General features: G+C 51.5%; 1 protein-coding gene across 2 annotated transcripts in view; it reads right to left on the bottom strand.

Annotated features, from left to right (window-relative positions):
* Window positions 1–4,237: 4,237 nt before the first annotated feature.
* CFAP77 (cilia and flagella associated protein 77) overlaps window positions 4,238–17,060 on the bottom strand; it is a 126,810-nt gene continuing 113,987 nt past the window's right edge. For both annotated transcript variants that reach the window (XM_032418267.1, XM_032418268.1), the window contains one exon: window positions 4,238–4,360. In XM_032418267.1, coding sequence (XP_032274158.1) covers window positions 4,238–4,360 — 123 coding nt within the window. The remainder of the gene's footprint in view (window positions 4,361–17,060) is intronic.

Here is a 17,060-nt window from a genome sequence, read left to right as displayed (position 1 = left end):
AGGAGAGGAGAGGAGAGGAGAGGAGAGGAGAGGAGAGGAGAGGAGAGGAGAAAAAAATGAATGAGGATGAGGTTTGAGCTCTTGTTTAAAAACCAGGAAGTAGACCCAAGTCAGTGGGGGTTGAGCACGAACAGAAAGCCAGACCTACCACCCAAGAGGTCTGTCCCAGTCCTCGTTTGGCGGCTAAGTCACTCTGCAACCCTCTGTCTTGTCTGGCAGGACTCGATGTTTTCTCAAGCCCCTCCCTGTTCCCCGAGTCCTACTTCCAGAGGCCCCATCTAGGCACTCTCACACCCCACCCCACGCCTGCGCTCGCTCCCCCTCCAGCCAAGGGCTCAGCAGCAGGGACAGGGCCCCCTCCCACCTCAGAGGGCACCTCAAGGAATTTCAAGCTGACCAGGGCAGGGTCCAGCTGCTTCCCTGTGGCTCATGAAGGCCGTGCACATGGGCCTCTTTGTTTGGTGAAATCTCTGATGGGATGTTGCCAAGAAACTCAGCCAAGACGTAAAATGCTAACCAGCAAGGAGATGAACAAAACCAGGGGCATAAGGCCGTACCTCTGGTGGCGGCCGTCCTCGAGAGGCCATTTATTGGTGGTTGATGAGGAGGACTTGGGATGCAAAGCTCAGCTCTCCCCGTTTCCACCCACCTTGGAGAAGTAGTTTTGGGAGCAGGCTCTGGAACGCGTGGGGCTTGCTTATTTTCCACCTGTGAAGTGAGGGTGGTGGTGGTAGAGGGAGGTTAACCGGTGATTCCCATGGCCCCTCCTGGCTGGAACCTCCGGGACTCTACCCTGGGTCATGAAGGGCAGGCAGAGCAACCCCAGCTATGCTGGGGGGACCGCCAGTCAGGGTCAACGCAAGCGAGCACAAGTGTTTGGTCCGATGCAACTGGACACCCAAGAAGGTGGCATCAGACCGGAATCTGACCTGGGGCTTGAAGTGGGCATGAATAATTAATGAGGAGGGAGGGACTCCGGGAGGGAAGGACCGGGAACTTCTGCGGCCTCTGACTTGGACTTGCCAGAGGGTGGCGCTGTAGGACAAGGAGCTGAGGGACTCTCGGAGGAGAGCGGCTCAGGCCTGGGCCAGGGGCACCCAGAAGCTGGGATCTCCAGGACAGGACGCAGCCCCCGGGGCATCTGCCCCAGCCCCAGCAGGTCTCACGGCGCGCAGCCCACCCTGCTGGGGCCTGACGTGCTTGCGCAAGCCAGAGAGCTACCCCGTAGCTTTTTCTGTCCCACTCTGGACTTTCCCCTTGGCCCAGGTCCTTGGAAAAGCAGACCGGGAGGGGCCCCTTCCCTCGTTGTCTCAGCAGAGATTGCCCCACCCTTTGGTGGACAGAGCATAACTTCGGGTCCCTCAGGAAATTCTGCGTCCTGATGTGCCTCCTTCCCCTTCCTGTAGGGGACTTCAGAGCAAAAAAGTGGGTTAAATTCAAAATATCTTTACCTTCTTGAGGTACCTGGATGTAAAGGCTTTTGTTCCTTTATTATTTTTTTAAAAGATTTTGTTTATTTGAGAGAGAGAGAGCATGAACTGGGGGGAGGGGCAGAGGGAGAGGGAGAAGCAGGCTCCCTGCTGAGCAGAGAACCCGCTGAGCAGAGAACCCGATGCGGGACTCGATCCCAAGATCCCATGATCCCACGATCCCACGATCCCACGATCCCACTACCCCAGGATCCCAGGATCATAACCTGAGCCGAAGGCAGACGCTTAGTTGACTGAGCCAGGCAGGCGCCCCAGCTTTTGTTCCTTTAAAACACACCCTCGTCCCTCAATTGTTCACAGGATTCTGGTTGCGCCTTTTCAGTGCGCTTTATTAATAAGAAGACAATAATTCACATCAATCTCTTGCTTCAAAGTGCCAGCCGCTGTGCTATTTATGTTGTACACATTCTCGACTGTAATCATGATCTAATTTAGCTTGCGATGTCCTGTACCGTGCCAGGGTCCTGTCTCACAGGTGAGGCACAGAGACGTTAAGACACTTACTTGCTCGAGGGCACACAGAAATTACTTGATGAGGCTGGGCTTCATGCTCTTGACCACATGGAATGGCGGCCAGCTCAGTGGCCAGGCCCCTTGGGCTCTCCTGTGCTCCCACTCCAGGCTCCCTGCTCCCTGCCGGTCAGAAGGCTTCAGGATGGCTTTGGCCAAGATCAGTGGGGGGTGCTTGTTTCCCTCTGGCTTGTGTGGTGGAAGGGGGATCTCCAGCCCTTGGAGGAGGTTGGGGTCTGTCAAAGCCCTGGCTGGGCTAGGTTCCTGAGGGGTGCTAGTGTGTGTGGCATTTGTCTGGCATTGGAAGGCATGCGTGTGTGGGGGTGGGGTTGGGAGGGCTGATCAAGAAATCCAACCAGACCTGTAACCACCGGACTTGGGTGTGTCTCCTGGCCCAGCGCTTGGCCCGCAGGGGGCGGGGGGCGTGAGCTGTGGCAGCTGTTGGAGCAGCGGGGTCCTTCCACAGTTACCACTGGTACTTACATATGCCGGGCCCTTGGGATCTTGGGTCCCTGATCCCATGCAACATCCCTGCTAGAGAAGAGACAGGCAGTAAACCAGGCATCATTGTTTGGTTGAGAATAAAACAAGTCGATGTGAATTTTACTGGTGGCGATTTCAGGGACCGCCTTTTGAGTAGGGGACTTGATTTTTGAGCTAAGATCTGAATGACAAGAAGGGGTGGGCAGGTGACAGTTGGGGACCCAGGTGTTCCAGGCAGAGGGAAAAGCAAGCAGGAAGCCTAAGGTAGGAGTGAGGGCTATGGCTGTGGGTATAGTGCCCAGAGGTGGGAGATGAAGCCAGAAGGACAGCCTTTGGCTGCCTCCCCTAGGACACCGTGGGCTGGGTGAGGAGTGTGGAGTTTGCTTCAAGAGCAGCAGAAGCTGCTGGAATGCTAAGGGGCTGCTCAGTGGAGAGCATGGTTGGGAGGGTAGCGGGGAGAGGGCAAGTTCTCCAGAGACATGGTGGCGCTCAGAGAGGAGGGGACGGGTAGGGGTCTTTTGGAAGCCATACTGACAGGCTTGTCTCTGGATTCGAGGCGAGAGAGGAGGGAAACAGTAATGAAGATCTTTGCTTCAGCAGCAGGGTTGATGGTGTCACATACGAGATGGGGGAAACTGAGGGAGAAACAAGTTTGGGGGGAATAATCAAGTGTTCTGTCTTGGCCGGGTTGGCTAGAGAGGAATGCCAGACACTGGAGTGGAGACGTCAGGCGGGCAGTTGGAGGAGTGAGTCTGAAGTGCGTCTGAAGTCCCGGGGAGGGCTCTGGGTCGAACTCTTGGGTTTTGGACTCTTCAGACCAGAAGTGAGATTTAGAAACTGGAGGATGTGCCGGACTTCATACAGGCACCCCTGGGATCGGGTATGTTGGAGAAGGTAATCGCCCTCGAAGGGTGCCCGTATCAGAACACCATCTGACGAGTGTGAGGTGGGCTCTCACACCGGTGGTAGGTTTAAATAAAGATACAGTAGGAAGAGGACAAATAGCAATTTTAATTTAAAATAGACCAGTATATAATTTGTGGGGAGAAGGTAAGAACACGAAGAGTGATTGAGGTAAGAAGCGCCCAGGAGCTTGGCTGAAACGTTCCTCAGCCTGTGTCGCATCCGCCCACCTACCCACCCGCCCAGAAGGCTCTCTCCTTTGGGCGGGGTTGGCCTTCCCAAGGTCCGTCTGGGTGGAGAAGCCCCTCTTGGCCTGCCTCATTGACAGGCCCCTGGCGTGGAGGAGGTGGGGGCAGGCCCTGAGGCCCGATCATGGGCTCTTGCCATTCATTGTCAGGGGTCCCCGAGAGAGAGTGTACTGGCCTGGTGAGGGATCAGGCATCCCCAAAGCACAGTTAAACTCATGTTTGGAATATAAAATGAGGGCTTTCTGTAGGAAATACACAGGTTGTTCTTCACACTCAATGGGCAGGGCCTTGGAATCGACCCTTTGCCTGGAGTCTAACAGCTGCCTGGTGATTTGGATTCATCTTCCCAGGTGAGGGCTGGAGAACTGAGGGTGGGTGGGCTCCTGCAGGAAGGGGAGTCCCTAGCTAGAGGGTCAGTGGGGCTAAGGTAAGTATTGGCAAACCTAAAAGGAGGGAGGGACTCTTACCAAAAAGAATCCATTGAAGACCTGAATTTGAGGTCCTTGCCAAAGCAGAACCCGCATAAAAATGGGGGAGCATCTAACGTGAGCTGGGGCAAGAAAGGTGAGTCCTTTGAGGATTTTCTACTGTGCCAAGAAGGCTTTAGGGGTGGGTGTAGTTGCCCATTCGCAGGGTCCCCTGGCGCACCGCATGCTCCTCCTGGTGGGCTCGGAATGCTCTCTGGCGATCAGCCTCGGTGGGGAAGGTATCGAGATGGGGATGCACCTATGGAAGGGGGAGAGCAGGTCAGTGGGCATGCGGTTCCTTCCCCGTGTTCCCCTTCTCTCCTGGCCTGCCCCCCACTTCCATCTCTGAGCAGTAACACAAATCACTGTAAGAGGGAGGGAAGCGAAGAGTGAGTGCGGGGAGCATCCTAGCACCGAGGGGTGATGACGAGCTGCGGGCAGAAAGCAGCGAGGGCAAGGCTGCTCGGCTCCAGATGCCACCCTTTCAGAGGAAACTTGAGGGGGCAGATCCAATGAGTGTCTCTTCGGTTAAAATGTGAGGCAATCAGTATTTCAGTCTGCCCTTCCTTCTCAAGACGTGGTGGTGGGCGAAAACCCCTCCTGTCTCGTGGGTCTGTTCCGTCACCTCCAAGAGCAAGAAAATCTCCCTAAAATCGCATTTCTCCTATACGATAACCTGTGGGAGGCCCAGGGTGGAGAGGTTTTGTACTTGCTTGTTTGTTCATTCATTCGTTTGTTCGTTCGTTCATTCATTCATTCGTTCATTCGTTCATTCGTACATTCATACATTCATTCACTCATGCATTCATGCAATGCATATTTATTGAGTAAAACTCTGTGCCAGGCACTGGGGATATGGCAGGAAACAAGAGGGATTTTCTGTCCAATCAGGGAGCTTTCAATCTAGAGGCCTGAAAGCAGACATCAACAATAATTATGCAGCTGTTTCACTAGAACTGATAGAGTGGGGGGTGTGCGGTGAGCACCGATAGCGTAAGCTCAGCCCTCGCGGGAGTCGGGGGTGGCCCTCTGGGGAGACCCTCTGGGGAGGAGATGTGAGGGGGAGGCTGGAAGGGTGAGCAGGGCCTTCCCAGGCTAAGGGGGCAGCGTGCATGCTGGCCCCCGAGCCCACCGGAGCTCCAGTTCATGAGGGGACGAGGTGGCCGTGGCGGAGGGGGACAGGGGTTCCCTCTGGGTTTGCAGGAGCGCTGAAGGCTCTGCTATGTCTTCAGGATGACAAAGCAGGACCCATTCTTGTCCAGAGTCCAGGCCAGGGCCACCCTCTGGGTGGGGGTAGCCAAGCCCGTGTTGCAGGCAGCGTTTCGGTGTTGAAAGAGGGGAAGGGAAAGATGGGGGAAGGATATGATAGTAAAAGGCAGTAGAAGACAAGGAGGAACTTGTAAAGTCTCTGTGCTTGGGGGGGGGGGGTGGGCATACTCTGGCCCTGTCTGGGAACACAGAGGCCTGGGACCTCCCCACCCCCAGGGAAAGTCATGACCCTTCACACGAGCTGGTGGCCCAACTGGTTTCCTGATGGTAGAGGACTGGGTAATGTCTCCACTGAGACCAGGTGCAGAACTGATGTGACCTCTTGGTCCCCTGAAGCCTGCATCTGTGGGACACCGCCAGGCCCCCCCAATCCAAGGTCTGGGCCACCACTTAGGGTCCGCCAGACCCTTGTTGTGGGCTGTCTGGCCTCAGGTCCTGGGGGCATGTGCTCACCATCAGGGTACTGAGGGCCCAGTGGAACCCAAGCTGACTGTGTTCATCATTTTACAGATGAGGAAACAGTCCAAGGTTGGCTACACAGGGAATCCATGTCAGAAAAACTCTGTTTTAGCCCCCACCCCTGGGCACTAAATTGTGGATTCTTTCTAGAAAATTCTGCCACAGTCACAGCTCACACTATGTCTGGGTACCCCCCTCCATCTCAACTCGCTCATGAGGGGGAAGGGGGTAGGGGCTGCAGAAGCTTATTAGGAACTCATAAAAGTCAGATGGTGGTGGGTTGATTTAGGTGTTACTGCAGGACATAAACCACATTCTTCATTCTTGGGCAGGTAGACCCCTTGGAGACTCTGCAGAAAGCCATGGACCCTGTTCTCTGGGGGGAAAAAATACCCCAAGTCCTAACATACAAAATGGTGTGGGTCACCGCTTAAGATTTGTGGACCCTTTGCAAGTCCCCCGTGGACTGTCTGCATGTAGCAGCGCTTCCAGGACCCATAGCAGCCCCAGCCTCAGGTTTTGAATTTCTTGGATGTACATCAGGATCATCCAGGGTTCTTGCAACCCAGGCAGGGCTGGAACCCAATCCCAAAGCTCCTGAGTCCTCTTAGGGCAGGGCCCTTGCCATAGTCACCTAATGCCTACCTGGACCCAGGGCTCAATACCTGTGCTCAACTCCTTTTGGTCAATCAAACCATAATTTTGTTCTCAGCTGCATCTCCAGTTTCAGAAAAGTTCCCAGTGGCCGCACAAAAGTTATTGGGAAGAGAGAAGACCCTACACTTTGTGCAGGAATAAAATAGCCAACAAACAAAAGGCTTCCAAGGTGCACCCCTGTGTCCCTTCTGGCAAGGGATGGCTTGGTTTTTACACTGTGATATGACTTTCCTGACACCCATGCTTCCCAGAAGGCAGCTAGAGACGCTCAGGAGGGCTGGCACTTTGGATCTCCAGAGACCTCGTAGGCACCCTGGCTGATTCAGATGCCCAGCCACCTGGGACTCCTATGTGTCCTGGGTCTCCTGTAACATTCAGAATGTCAAGGCTCGCTGGTGGCCAGGCTCCTACCAGGGAAGCGTAGCTCTGCAGCCCACATCTCTGCTATTTCCACGCATCCCCCCTGGCCCTTGTGGGCTGATCCCCCAAAAGATATGGTGATCCCCAAAAGATATGTCCACATCCTAACCACTGGAACCTGTGGATGTGACCTTATTTGTACAAAAGGTCTTTTCAGATGTAATTAATTTAAGGCTCTAAAGATGAGAACATCCTGAATTATTCAAGAAGGCTCTGACTCCAATGACAAGGATGCTTGAGACAGAAGACATGGACACAGAGGAGAGGGCCACGTGAAGTCATAGTGATGTGGCCACAGTTCAGGAACGCCAGGAGCCACCTAGAAGAGGCAAGGAAGCATTCTTCCCTAGGTCCTCTGGTGGGAGTGCAGCCCTGCTGAAATCTTGATTTTGGATTTCTGGCCTCCAGAACTTCCAGAGAATAAATTTCTATTGTTTAAACCACTAAGTTTGTGATAATTTGTTATGGTAGCCTCAGGAAATGAAAAGAACCTCCAAGCCATTCCCTGGGAATTCAGGATGCAGGAATGGCACATGGTGCTGATGGCATTTGGTGGGTGGTGTTGATTTGGTGTTGATGGTGGGTAGTGTTGATGGTGGGTAGTGTTGATGGTGGGTAGTATTGATGGTGGTGTTGATGGTGGGTGGTGTTGATGGTGGTGTTGATGGTGGGTAGTGTTGATGGTGGGTAGTGTTGATGGTGGGTGGTATTGGTTTGGTGTTGATAGTGGGTGGTGTTGGTGGGTGGTAGGTGGTATTGGTTTGGTGTTGATAGTGGGTGGTGTTGGTGGGTGGTAGGTGGTATTGGTTTGGTGTTGGTGGCAGGAGGCTCAGCACTCACTCTCATCTCCTGAGGAGGTGGCAGAGGATCCAGCCCTAAGGAGCTGCTCAGCTTAGAGGAAATCAGGTGAAAATCAGCACACAGACAAAAGAACCCTGGAAGAAATTTTCCTTTTTGCAGTCCCCTTTTACTTAGAAACTTCAGTGGGAAAGAAATATTCGTTCATCCGTTCATCTAAAAAATGCGCACTAAGCACGTACTGTGTGCCAGGGATGACCTGTGCCTTTTGTACTTCAGCATTCAGTTCCATTTTCCCTTTGGTTTTCTAAATGGGCCTTCTGAGCATAGGAGGCTCACCCCAGTGACTGACCGCACACATTCTGTCACCCACTCTATTCTCAGCTGCGCTGGGGGACAGTGGGAGAGGCAGAAGGCCTGCTGCATGTAGTGTCTGATGTCGATGAAATCCCATTCCAGCTGGAACCTTATGGGATTAAGTCATCTAAGACAGGGGAGCTCAAGCATACCCAGCTCTGGAGCCCTGTAAAGCAGGGGGTACACCTAGCCTGTTCAGGACCCCCAGTGCCTGGCATGGGGCCATGTTTAAACAAAGCTGGCTTGGTGTGAGTGTCCTAGGTGAAAACCAAAGGAGATTTGTGTGACTGGGTCTGATGGGCTCTCCTAAAGCCTAACTCAAGCAAAACCTCGCCCCCAACACGGGACGGGTCTTTAGAATGAGAAGGGAAACGGGATCCCTTGAAATCCCCAAATTCTCCAGCAGAAGCCCAGGAGTCCATGGAGAGGGGAGGTTCGGCTCTCAGAATGCCAAGAAGCAGGGTGCCCCTCTGCAGAATCTGTCCTATTCTGCATCGCTGGACCCTTCAGCAATGCCAGGCACAGCGCACGGATTTCACACAAGCCCCAGAACATCCAGACATTGTCTCCATTTTACAGATGGGGAAAGAGAGGCCCAGAAAGGTTAAATTGCTCACCCCAGTCGCACAGACTGAACCCAGAGCTGTGGGGCTGGCCCAGGTCTTCACTGAGAGATTACACTCTCTCTTAATAAACGCTCATGAAATGAGTCAAGTGAGTCACTGCTGGGAGCGTCGTGGCTCCTATCCCACAGGCATACTTTCCCCTCCTAAAATAGCAACTCAGCCAGAGATGAGGATCCTAATTACAAGTCAGGCCTCAAACCGTGTATGGTCACGACCCCACGGACCCCTTGGAGTTGAAGGATGAAGAGCTGTAGAGCAAGGAATTCCTTCGGAGATGCTTCTAAATTAAGCCATCTGCGGTCTGCCTCCGCCTGGAGCTAAGAAACTGTAACAGCTTTGGCAGGAGACAGCTTTGCTCAATGGAGCTGAGTCGCTCTAGGGTCCATGCAGGTAAATAAGAGGTGAGCGTCCCAGCCTGCCAACAGCCCCAGGAACGGGGCAGGTGGGGGCAGCTCTACCCCCGTTGGCCAAGGCCCTGGACCTGTTTCAATGGGCAGCATCTAAAGAGCATTGCCCAAATAGGGACCGGGCTCCTCCACCATGCAGTACACGGGGACATGCCGGTGAGTGAGACAGGCGGTGGCTTGCACCCGTGGACCCTGCAAGATGGCAGGGGAGGTGGCCACAGAAAACACTACACATGCTTAGTGGCAATTTATTAGGACTGTGGATGGGGATTTTAGCTCCGTCTGGGGGGCAGGAAGGCCTTTCTAGAGAGGATGAGCGGGCTGGGCAGGGGACAATGAAGGCAGAATGTCCTAGATGGTGGGGACCTGCCAAAGCCCTGCAGTGGGAAGAATTTGGGCAAGTGAGAGGAAACGAAAGCGAATCAGTGTAGCTGGGAGACAAGATGAGGCAGGGGAGCTGAGCAGCCATCAGATCTTAAAAGAGATTAGTGTCCTCGCTGTCCTAGGATTCCTAATCCCCCCTCAGATGATATTTTCCAACTCTCTGCAACCGACCTGGAATAAAAGATTCCCAGAAACCCAGGGTTGGAAGAGACCTTGGACACCATGGAATCCAAATCTACGGATGAAAACCCAGGCCCCCAGGTGGGCAGCCATGCCCCGTTCTAGGCTCAGCCCCGGGCAGAGGGAGCCAGCAGCCAGCCCGCCACCTTTTCCGAGTCCACCCCTGCCGCCTGTGGCCCCGCTTGGCCCCAGGGGATCTAGATTCCTGGATTCCATTTCCCACTGTGGTTGAACGCATCTGTGCACTTCCAATCCACTTTCAACGGATCAGCTTTTCGTTTGATCCATACCCTTAGTTGTACCTTCGCCTCTTCATTAATTTTGCTCATGACTTCATGATTCCTTCTTTGAGGCCACTCCGTCTGTCCTTCTCTTCCTGGCATCTCGAGTCATCAGTGAGCTAATTACCCTTCACTCCTTCTTTTTCTAATATCACCGTTTATATAACATAGTATGAGCAACTCCTTTGCCCTCTACATTTTCTTTGATCTCCTCTCAGTTTCGAGTTTTGAGGATATTTATTTTTGTTCCGTTCTCTTTTCATCTAATTTCTATCAGATTTCTGTTTGGATTCCTTCTTTGGTCTTTTAGTGATTTATAAACGTGCTTTTAAATTTCCAGGCAATTCTATTAGTTACATCTGTGACTGATTTCTAATTTAATTTCTTTGGTGCCGAAGTAATTTGCATGAGTCAGACCCTTTGTATTTGCTCAGTTTTTACTTTTTTATGCTTCCTTGAAAAGCGTGATCTATTTTGAACAGAAAATCCCTTGGAATGACAGGGCGCCATTATGGAGTTGGTGCCCACGTGATCTGGGTTCGGGGGGTAAGATGTGGCTGTTGTCCTTTTGTTTCGGTACCAGTGATTTGCGTGTCCATGATATACGAGACTCTGTGCTAGGCACCAGGAGACTGGAAGAATTTAGAAAGCCTCTGCTACACGGACCCGGAAAACGGTGATAAAAATATAATCACACAACTAATTATTCAGTTATAGGTGTGCTGAGTACTAAAAGAAGTACCAGATTTGTTTGTTTGTTTTTAAGATTTTATATTTTAGTAATCTTTAGACCCAACATGGGGCTTGAACCCACAACCCTGAGATCAAGAGTCGCATGCTCCACCGACCGACTGAGCCAGCCAGGCGCCCCAGAAGTACCAGATTTGTAAGAGGTTATAAAACAGATAATCAGACTCATACTTTGGGGCCAGAAAAGGCTTCCTAAGGGGATAACATACAGGCAGAGACTCAAAGAATAAGGCAGAGATGTGGCTGGGGGTTGGGGGTAAAAGTGGTCTTGCCATCCCAACACAATAAAAAAACAGGAAGAAGAAGAAATGAACGGGCCATTCACGGAGGGGAGATCTGAAAGCCAACAAACACAGGAAATATGCTCATCCTAATGCATGTAACCAAGGAATAAAGAAAGAAAATGCCATTTGGTGCCCATCATGCTGGCGGCAGTAATGGTAATGAGCCTGACGTTAGCAGTGGGAACTTTCAGATACCGCTAGCAAGGGTGGTAATTGGTACAACCACTCAAGAGTTGGCATTACCTGGAAAGGCTGGGCATGTGCATACCCTCTGAACCAATGAATCCATGTTTAGCTATGGACCCTAGAGGAACTTTCAAAAATGTCCACGAAGAGATGTGTACAAGAATCCTCGTGGTAACAGGATAATAGGTATTAGAAATGACGGCACGTCCATCAGTGGGGACTGGATAAACCAAAGGTGACAAATTCATACAGTGGAACACTCTTCATCAGTCACTATGGATACCCCAGAGAGGCCCCGTCCAACACTGTGGCCACGAGCCACGTGTGGCTATTTACATGTGAAGTAACTAAAATTAAGTGAAATAAAAAAAACCCAGTCTCCTTGTCGTACTAAGCACATTCCAAGTACTCAGCTGACCCCATGGGGCCGGTGGCTTCAGAACTACAGAAAGTTCTACGGGACAGCGCTGCTCCAGGTCTGTCTGCATCAACACGCAGAAATCTCAGAAACAATGTTGCAGAGGAAAGAAAGTTGAATTTACAGAATAGAACATAAGGATGATGCCATTTATATGAAAGATTTAAAACCTACAAAAGAGTCCCCTGTGTTGTTCAAGCATGTGTCTGAATCTGGTTAGGTAATGCTGGAAGGAAAGAATGTGCCGGGAAGTCATACGCAGCCCTGCCTTGGGGAGGGTGGGGAGTGGGAACAGGGAGGGAAGCTGAGAGGGCGTCCGTTTTATCTCTAAGGAATTATTGCCTTTTCCTCTTTTTAATGTGAAAACAACAACGCGGGGTTTTGGAGCTGCATTTTGGAGAAGTGACTTGGGCAAGGGACGGAGACGTGCGGGGGCTCCTCCCTCCATGCCCAACTTAGAAAGAGTTACTCTGTTTTAGGAGATTTATTTGCTGGAGATTTGTGTATGATTCCATTTGACTCACGAGTCTTGTGGTCAAGCGAAGGTTCACAACCGGTGGTTTGTGACTTTGGCTTGTGCCGACTTTCCCCTTGTTAGACTTCTCCTGCTTCACTGGGCACAGTCATCTCAGTGCCGAAGAAAACATCCAAGACCCAAGGAGGAAAGACGTGGTCGTTTTGCCTGGTGACACCAGCCTTTGGCGGGTGGACCAGCTTGGGCCCGCATGCTGAAGAGTGAGCAGCATCTCGCCTTCTCTCTGTCCCTGTCTCCTTCCCGTCTTCTCCCTTCCGCGTGAGGCCTCTTTGTAGATGGGATGTGGAGGCAGACACAGCATGGGGCTCTTTACAGCAGAAGGGCAGGCCGTGCGGTCGTTCGTGACACCGTCCCCAGATGCGCGTGGAGGGCGTGTGCATGTGCCCGCGGCAGCCAGGAGGGGGTAGCCCACCGCTGGGCAGGTGTGCGGGCTGAGTGGCTTCCCCATGTGCCTGTTGAGTCCAGGCCCCCGACACGGTCCTATTAAAAGGGGCAGCTGGGCCAGCTGACCCTCCAGTCCCCTCTCATTAGCCACACGATAGTCCCTCAACTGGACACCAAGCCTTCCAATGCCAAGTCTGGGGGCCAAGAAGGCAAAAGGCAGGATTTGAGAAAAAAATAGCCAGATTTAAAAAAAAATCTGCCAAAGAGCTAAGGAAAAAAAAAGGCAGCTGTAGATAGCTATAGATATCTTAGTTTAGTTTGGGGTTTTTTTTATTTGTTTAGGTCTTTTTTGTTTGTTTTTTAAGTGACAACCACTCAGGGGACTGGGAGAGAGGTTTTGCTTTAAAAGATTGAGGGGCTGTCTCCTCTAATGAGAGGTACTTGAAAATTATGGATCAGTCCCAGGTCAGTAATTTCTGTCAAGTTCAGGGCAGCTGGAGGTCAGAGGCCCCGGAAGAACACAAATCCGTGCAAGACATCCTTGGCAGATAGGCTGAGTCCTAAGCTCTGATGTAGAAGGTTCGTAGTTTAAGTCATTAACGAGGGGGACAGTCTCTCCTGAGACATCTGGTCCCCTACGTTGTTATTCTGCTACTGGCTCTAATTTGTGGTCCAAAAATAGATGGAACAAGGACACAGGGCCTGACCCTCCCTGCTGACACATGCTGCGTTTTCAAAGAACATCCAAGCTCAGGCTTAGAAAACAAACTTCCTGCTTCCCTGGGAAGTCTAACGTGGCACCGTGTCGGGTGAGCGGGGGTGGGTGGGGGAGACGCTATCCTCCTCGGACAAGGAGGACTCAGGATGGTTAAGACACTGGCCCAAGGAGACCCAGCTACCTTATGCACAAAGCCAGACCTGGGATCCAGGTCTTGGTCCACTGACTCTTGGGCCCTTTGAGACTTACTGGGGCAGAAGGAAAGACGGTCATGCCAGCCTTTGAAAATGAGAATCAACTTGCTATTTCCAGAAGCCATACCAGTATCTCTAGATCATTTCCGAGGATTAGCTAAGGCCAGTCAGCTGTTGGGATCACAGTTGGACGATGAATCTTTTTGCTAGATGCTCGTCGGTAAATAACCAGGTAACACCGTGGTGGGGTTTTTGACTCAACTTTCCGAAAGCTCCCACTTCTGCTTCAGGGAAGTGAGAGTTATAATGGATAATCCAGGGGAGCTGAGAACACACCAGACCCTCCTTCACCATCTGAGACCATTTCACGGCAGCCAATTATCACCCCGTTCCAGCCTCCAAAGACTGCATCCGGGCAATGAACATGCATCTGACTCAAGTGGGGTATTCTTATTTTTCAAGTGGCCTGACCTTTTCTTAAAAGAGCTTTACTGAGATATAATTCACGTATCATAGGCTCACCCACTTAAAGTATATAAATCAGTGATTTTAGGTATATTCATAGGCTTGTCCACTTTCATCGCCCCAAAAAGAAACCCCATACCATCTGTAGTTACTCCTCATTTCCCTCCCCCGAGCACCTGGCAACCCTTACTTTCTGTCTGTATGGATTTGCCTGGACATTTCATAGACATGGAATCATACGAGGCCTGGTCTTTTGTGCCTGGCTTCTTTCCCTTCACATCATGTTTTCAAGGCTCATCCACATGGTTGAATAATATTCTGTTGTATGGATCTACCACATTTTGTTTATCTGCTCATCAGCTGATTGTTTCCATTTTTGGGCTATACGAAGAATGCGCTGTTGGGGCACCTGGGTGGCTCAGTCATTAAGCGTCTGCCTTTGGTTCAGGTCATGATCCCAGGGTGCTGGGATCGAACCCTGAGTCAGCCTCTGCCTCTGCTGCTCCACCTGCTTTTGCTCTCTCTCTCTGTCAAATAAATAAAATCTTAAAAAAAAAAAAAAAGAACATTCATGAACAAGTTGTCATGTGGACACCTGTTTTCCTTTCTCTTGGTGAGATACCTGGGATTGGAATCACTGGGGCATATGGGAACTCTATGTTTAGTCTTTTGCGGGAATTGCCACAGGGTTTTCCAAAGTGGCCGCACCATTTTGTATTCTCATAGCAATGTAGGAGGGTTCCAATTTCTCCGCATCCTCACCACTTGTTACTGTCTGGTGTTTTGATCGTAGCCGTCCTAGTTAGTGGAAGTGAAATGGTGTCTCATTGAGGTTTGATTTGTGTTTCCCTGTTGGCTCCTGATGTTGAGCATCCTTCATGTGCTTATTGGCCATTTGCGTATCTTCTTTGGAGGAACATCGGTTCAATCCTTTGCCCATTTAAAATTTGATTATTTATCTTTTCATTACGGAGTTGTAAGGGTAATACTTATATTCATAGATACAAGTCCCGTATCAGAGATATGATTTGCAAGTATTTGTTCCTATTCTGTGGGTTGTCTTTCCACTTTCTTAGTACCATTTGAAGCATCAAAGTTTTTCATTTTGATGAAACCCAGCTCGCCTGTTTTCCTTTAGTGGGTTATATTTTATTTCCTCTTATACACATGGCATATTAATGCACCACAAAAAGAAGGACTTACTTAGCAATTTGTTTACACGGCCCCTCTTAGGCAGGGATGGTGAGCATCTCACATATCATATCAGTTCAAATAGACTGATGGTGGCTGTTCTGTTATAAAATACTCTCAGGCTGAATTGAAGCTTGTGTAAAAGTGTGCAGGGATCAAGTGGCAAGGTCTGCCATGGGCATGGGAAGGAGAGGGTGCTGTGTTTTTGCTCTAAGAGATGATTCTTTCGGGAAGTTGAGTATCCTCTATTGGTGACGAATAAAGACTCAGGATCCCCAGGAGAAGACATCCATGTGCTCATCTGCCCTTAACTCTGTCTCCTTCTTCAGGGCCCCTTGGGTGATCCTCACCTGGGATGGCCAGTGGGTCCGTGAGTCCCTTTGGGTGAGCCTCACCTGGGATGGCCAGTGTGTCCGTGAGTCCCCTTGGGTGATTCTCACCTGGGATGGCCGGTGTGTCCGTGAGCAAGGGGAGGGCACAGTGACAGGAAGGGATGAGGGGTCCAGGCCAGCAGGAGGCTGGCAGAGGAGGCAGCATGCACTCCCTGGAGTCTTGTTAATACGGAGCAGCCCCAGTGCGGCAGGCACAGACACAGAGTGAGGACTGACCAGCGCTGCCATTGTCACATTGGGGTGGGGGGGAGGGGGAGTTATACATGCCACTTTTTTTTTTTTAGTGGTTCTGCTTTTAAAAGCCATTAAATCTTTATGTAGGATGCAAAGCCGGGGGAGGAAGCAAACGGGCCTGTAAGAGAGGGGTGAGCTCCTCCCAATGAAACCTAAAGTATGTGGGGCGCCTGGCTGGCTCAGTCAGTAGAGCATATGGCTGTTGGTCTTGGGGTCGTGAGTTCGAGCCCCACGTTGGGTGTGGAGTTTGCTTAAATGAACTTGAAAAAAATATAAAATAAAAAATAAAAAAATAAAGTGTGGCCCAAAGGCTGTCCCCAGCAGCACGTCCGGCTGCCGTCCTCCTCTTGCCCAGCACGTGCGGGCTGTTGGAGTCAGCCAGTCTCGGGGAGGCTCCGCTCCATCCGGGAGGCCTGGAAGCCTTCGCTCGAACTGTCCATCATCTTGGCCCTGCCTCTCAGCTTTTCTTTGAAACAGCTCAGCCCAAGAAGAATGTCACGCTGGAAGCTGTCGTGCGGGAGCCAGATGCAAGGCAGGGAGAGAAGGACCCCTTCCTGTTCCCCATCTCCACCCCGGACCCCATCCAGCACGTGTGCTCACACGGACACACACACATGCACACACACCCCAGGATGCAAATGATAACCGCAGAGCCATCACTTGTGAAGCTTGACAGAAAATAATGAGAAACACTAAATCTTTTATAAGGTCAACACTCGCCTTAGCCGAGCAGCTGTCAAACAAGAAAAGAATTTAGCGCCAGAGCCACGAAACTTCCATCGGCTCATTAAGCCCAACAGGGCCCGGCCTGGCGTGGCAGAGGAGACGTGGGGCCTTCCGTTTTGTGTCAGTAATTTGCGGCCGAGGAGGCAAGAAGAAACACCGGCGCCAAAGGGGCCTAGGGGGCGGCTGGGGAATCGTTAGCGCGCCAGGAGCGGCCTCGGCTCCTAATTGGAAGCATTGGGCATTATCAACCGAGGATTTGCCTCCGCTCCCTGACAGCTAGTGGGCCCAAAATGATCGCCCACTTGTCAGTGTAAAAGACCATTAAAAACAAGCCATTTTGATTTAATTGGAGGCGGTGCACTGTGGGGCCAGGTGAGGAGGCTCGTCAGCCCCGCTCATCCAGGCTGACGCCTCTCTCCCTGCGTGACGGGGGGCGGGGGGGGCAATGTGTGCCTTCCAGACTCTTCGCCTTTCAGAAACTGTCTGAGGAAGGAGTGAATGGGAGACGGAACGAGCCTTCACAGAGGCAGTGGAGGTTGTTTTCAATGGGGTTGTCAACAAATGTCCTGACAGGCAGGGAGGGGGGGTGCTTTTCTTTTCAGAGCCCAGATGATGGGAGTCTGCTTGGTGTTATTCTTTGGGGA

This window comes from Phoca vitulina, unplaced genomic scaffold (genome assembly GCF_004348235.1).
Source record: "Phoca vitulina isolate PV1807 unplaced genomic scaffold, GSC_HSeal_1.0 scaffold21, whole genome shotgun sequence".
Taxonomy (NCBI): Eukaryota; Metazoa; Chordata; class Mammalia; order Carnivora; family Phocidae; genus Phoca; species Phoca vitulina.
The sequence above is the reverse complement of the archived record's forward strand: the minus strand, read 5'-3'. Positions and strand labels throughout refer to the sequence as shown.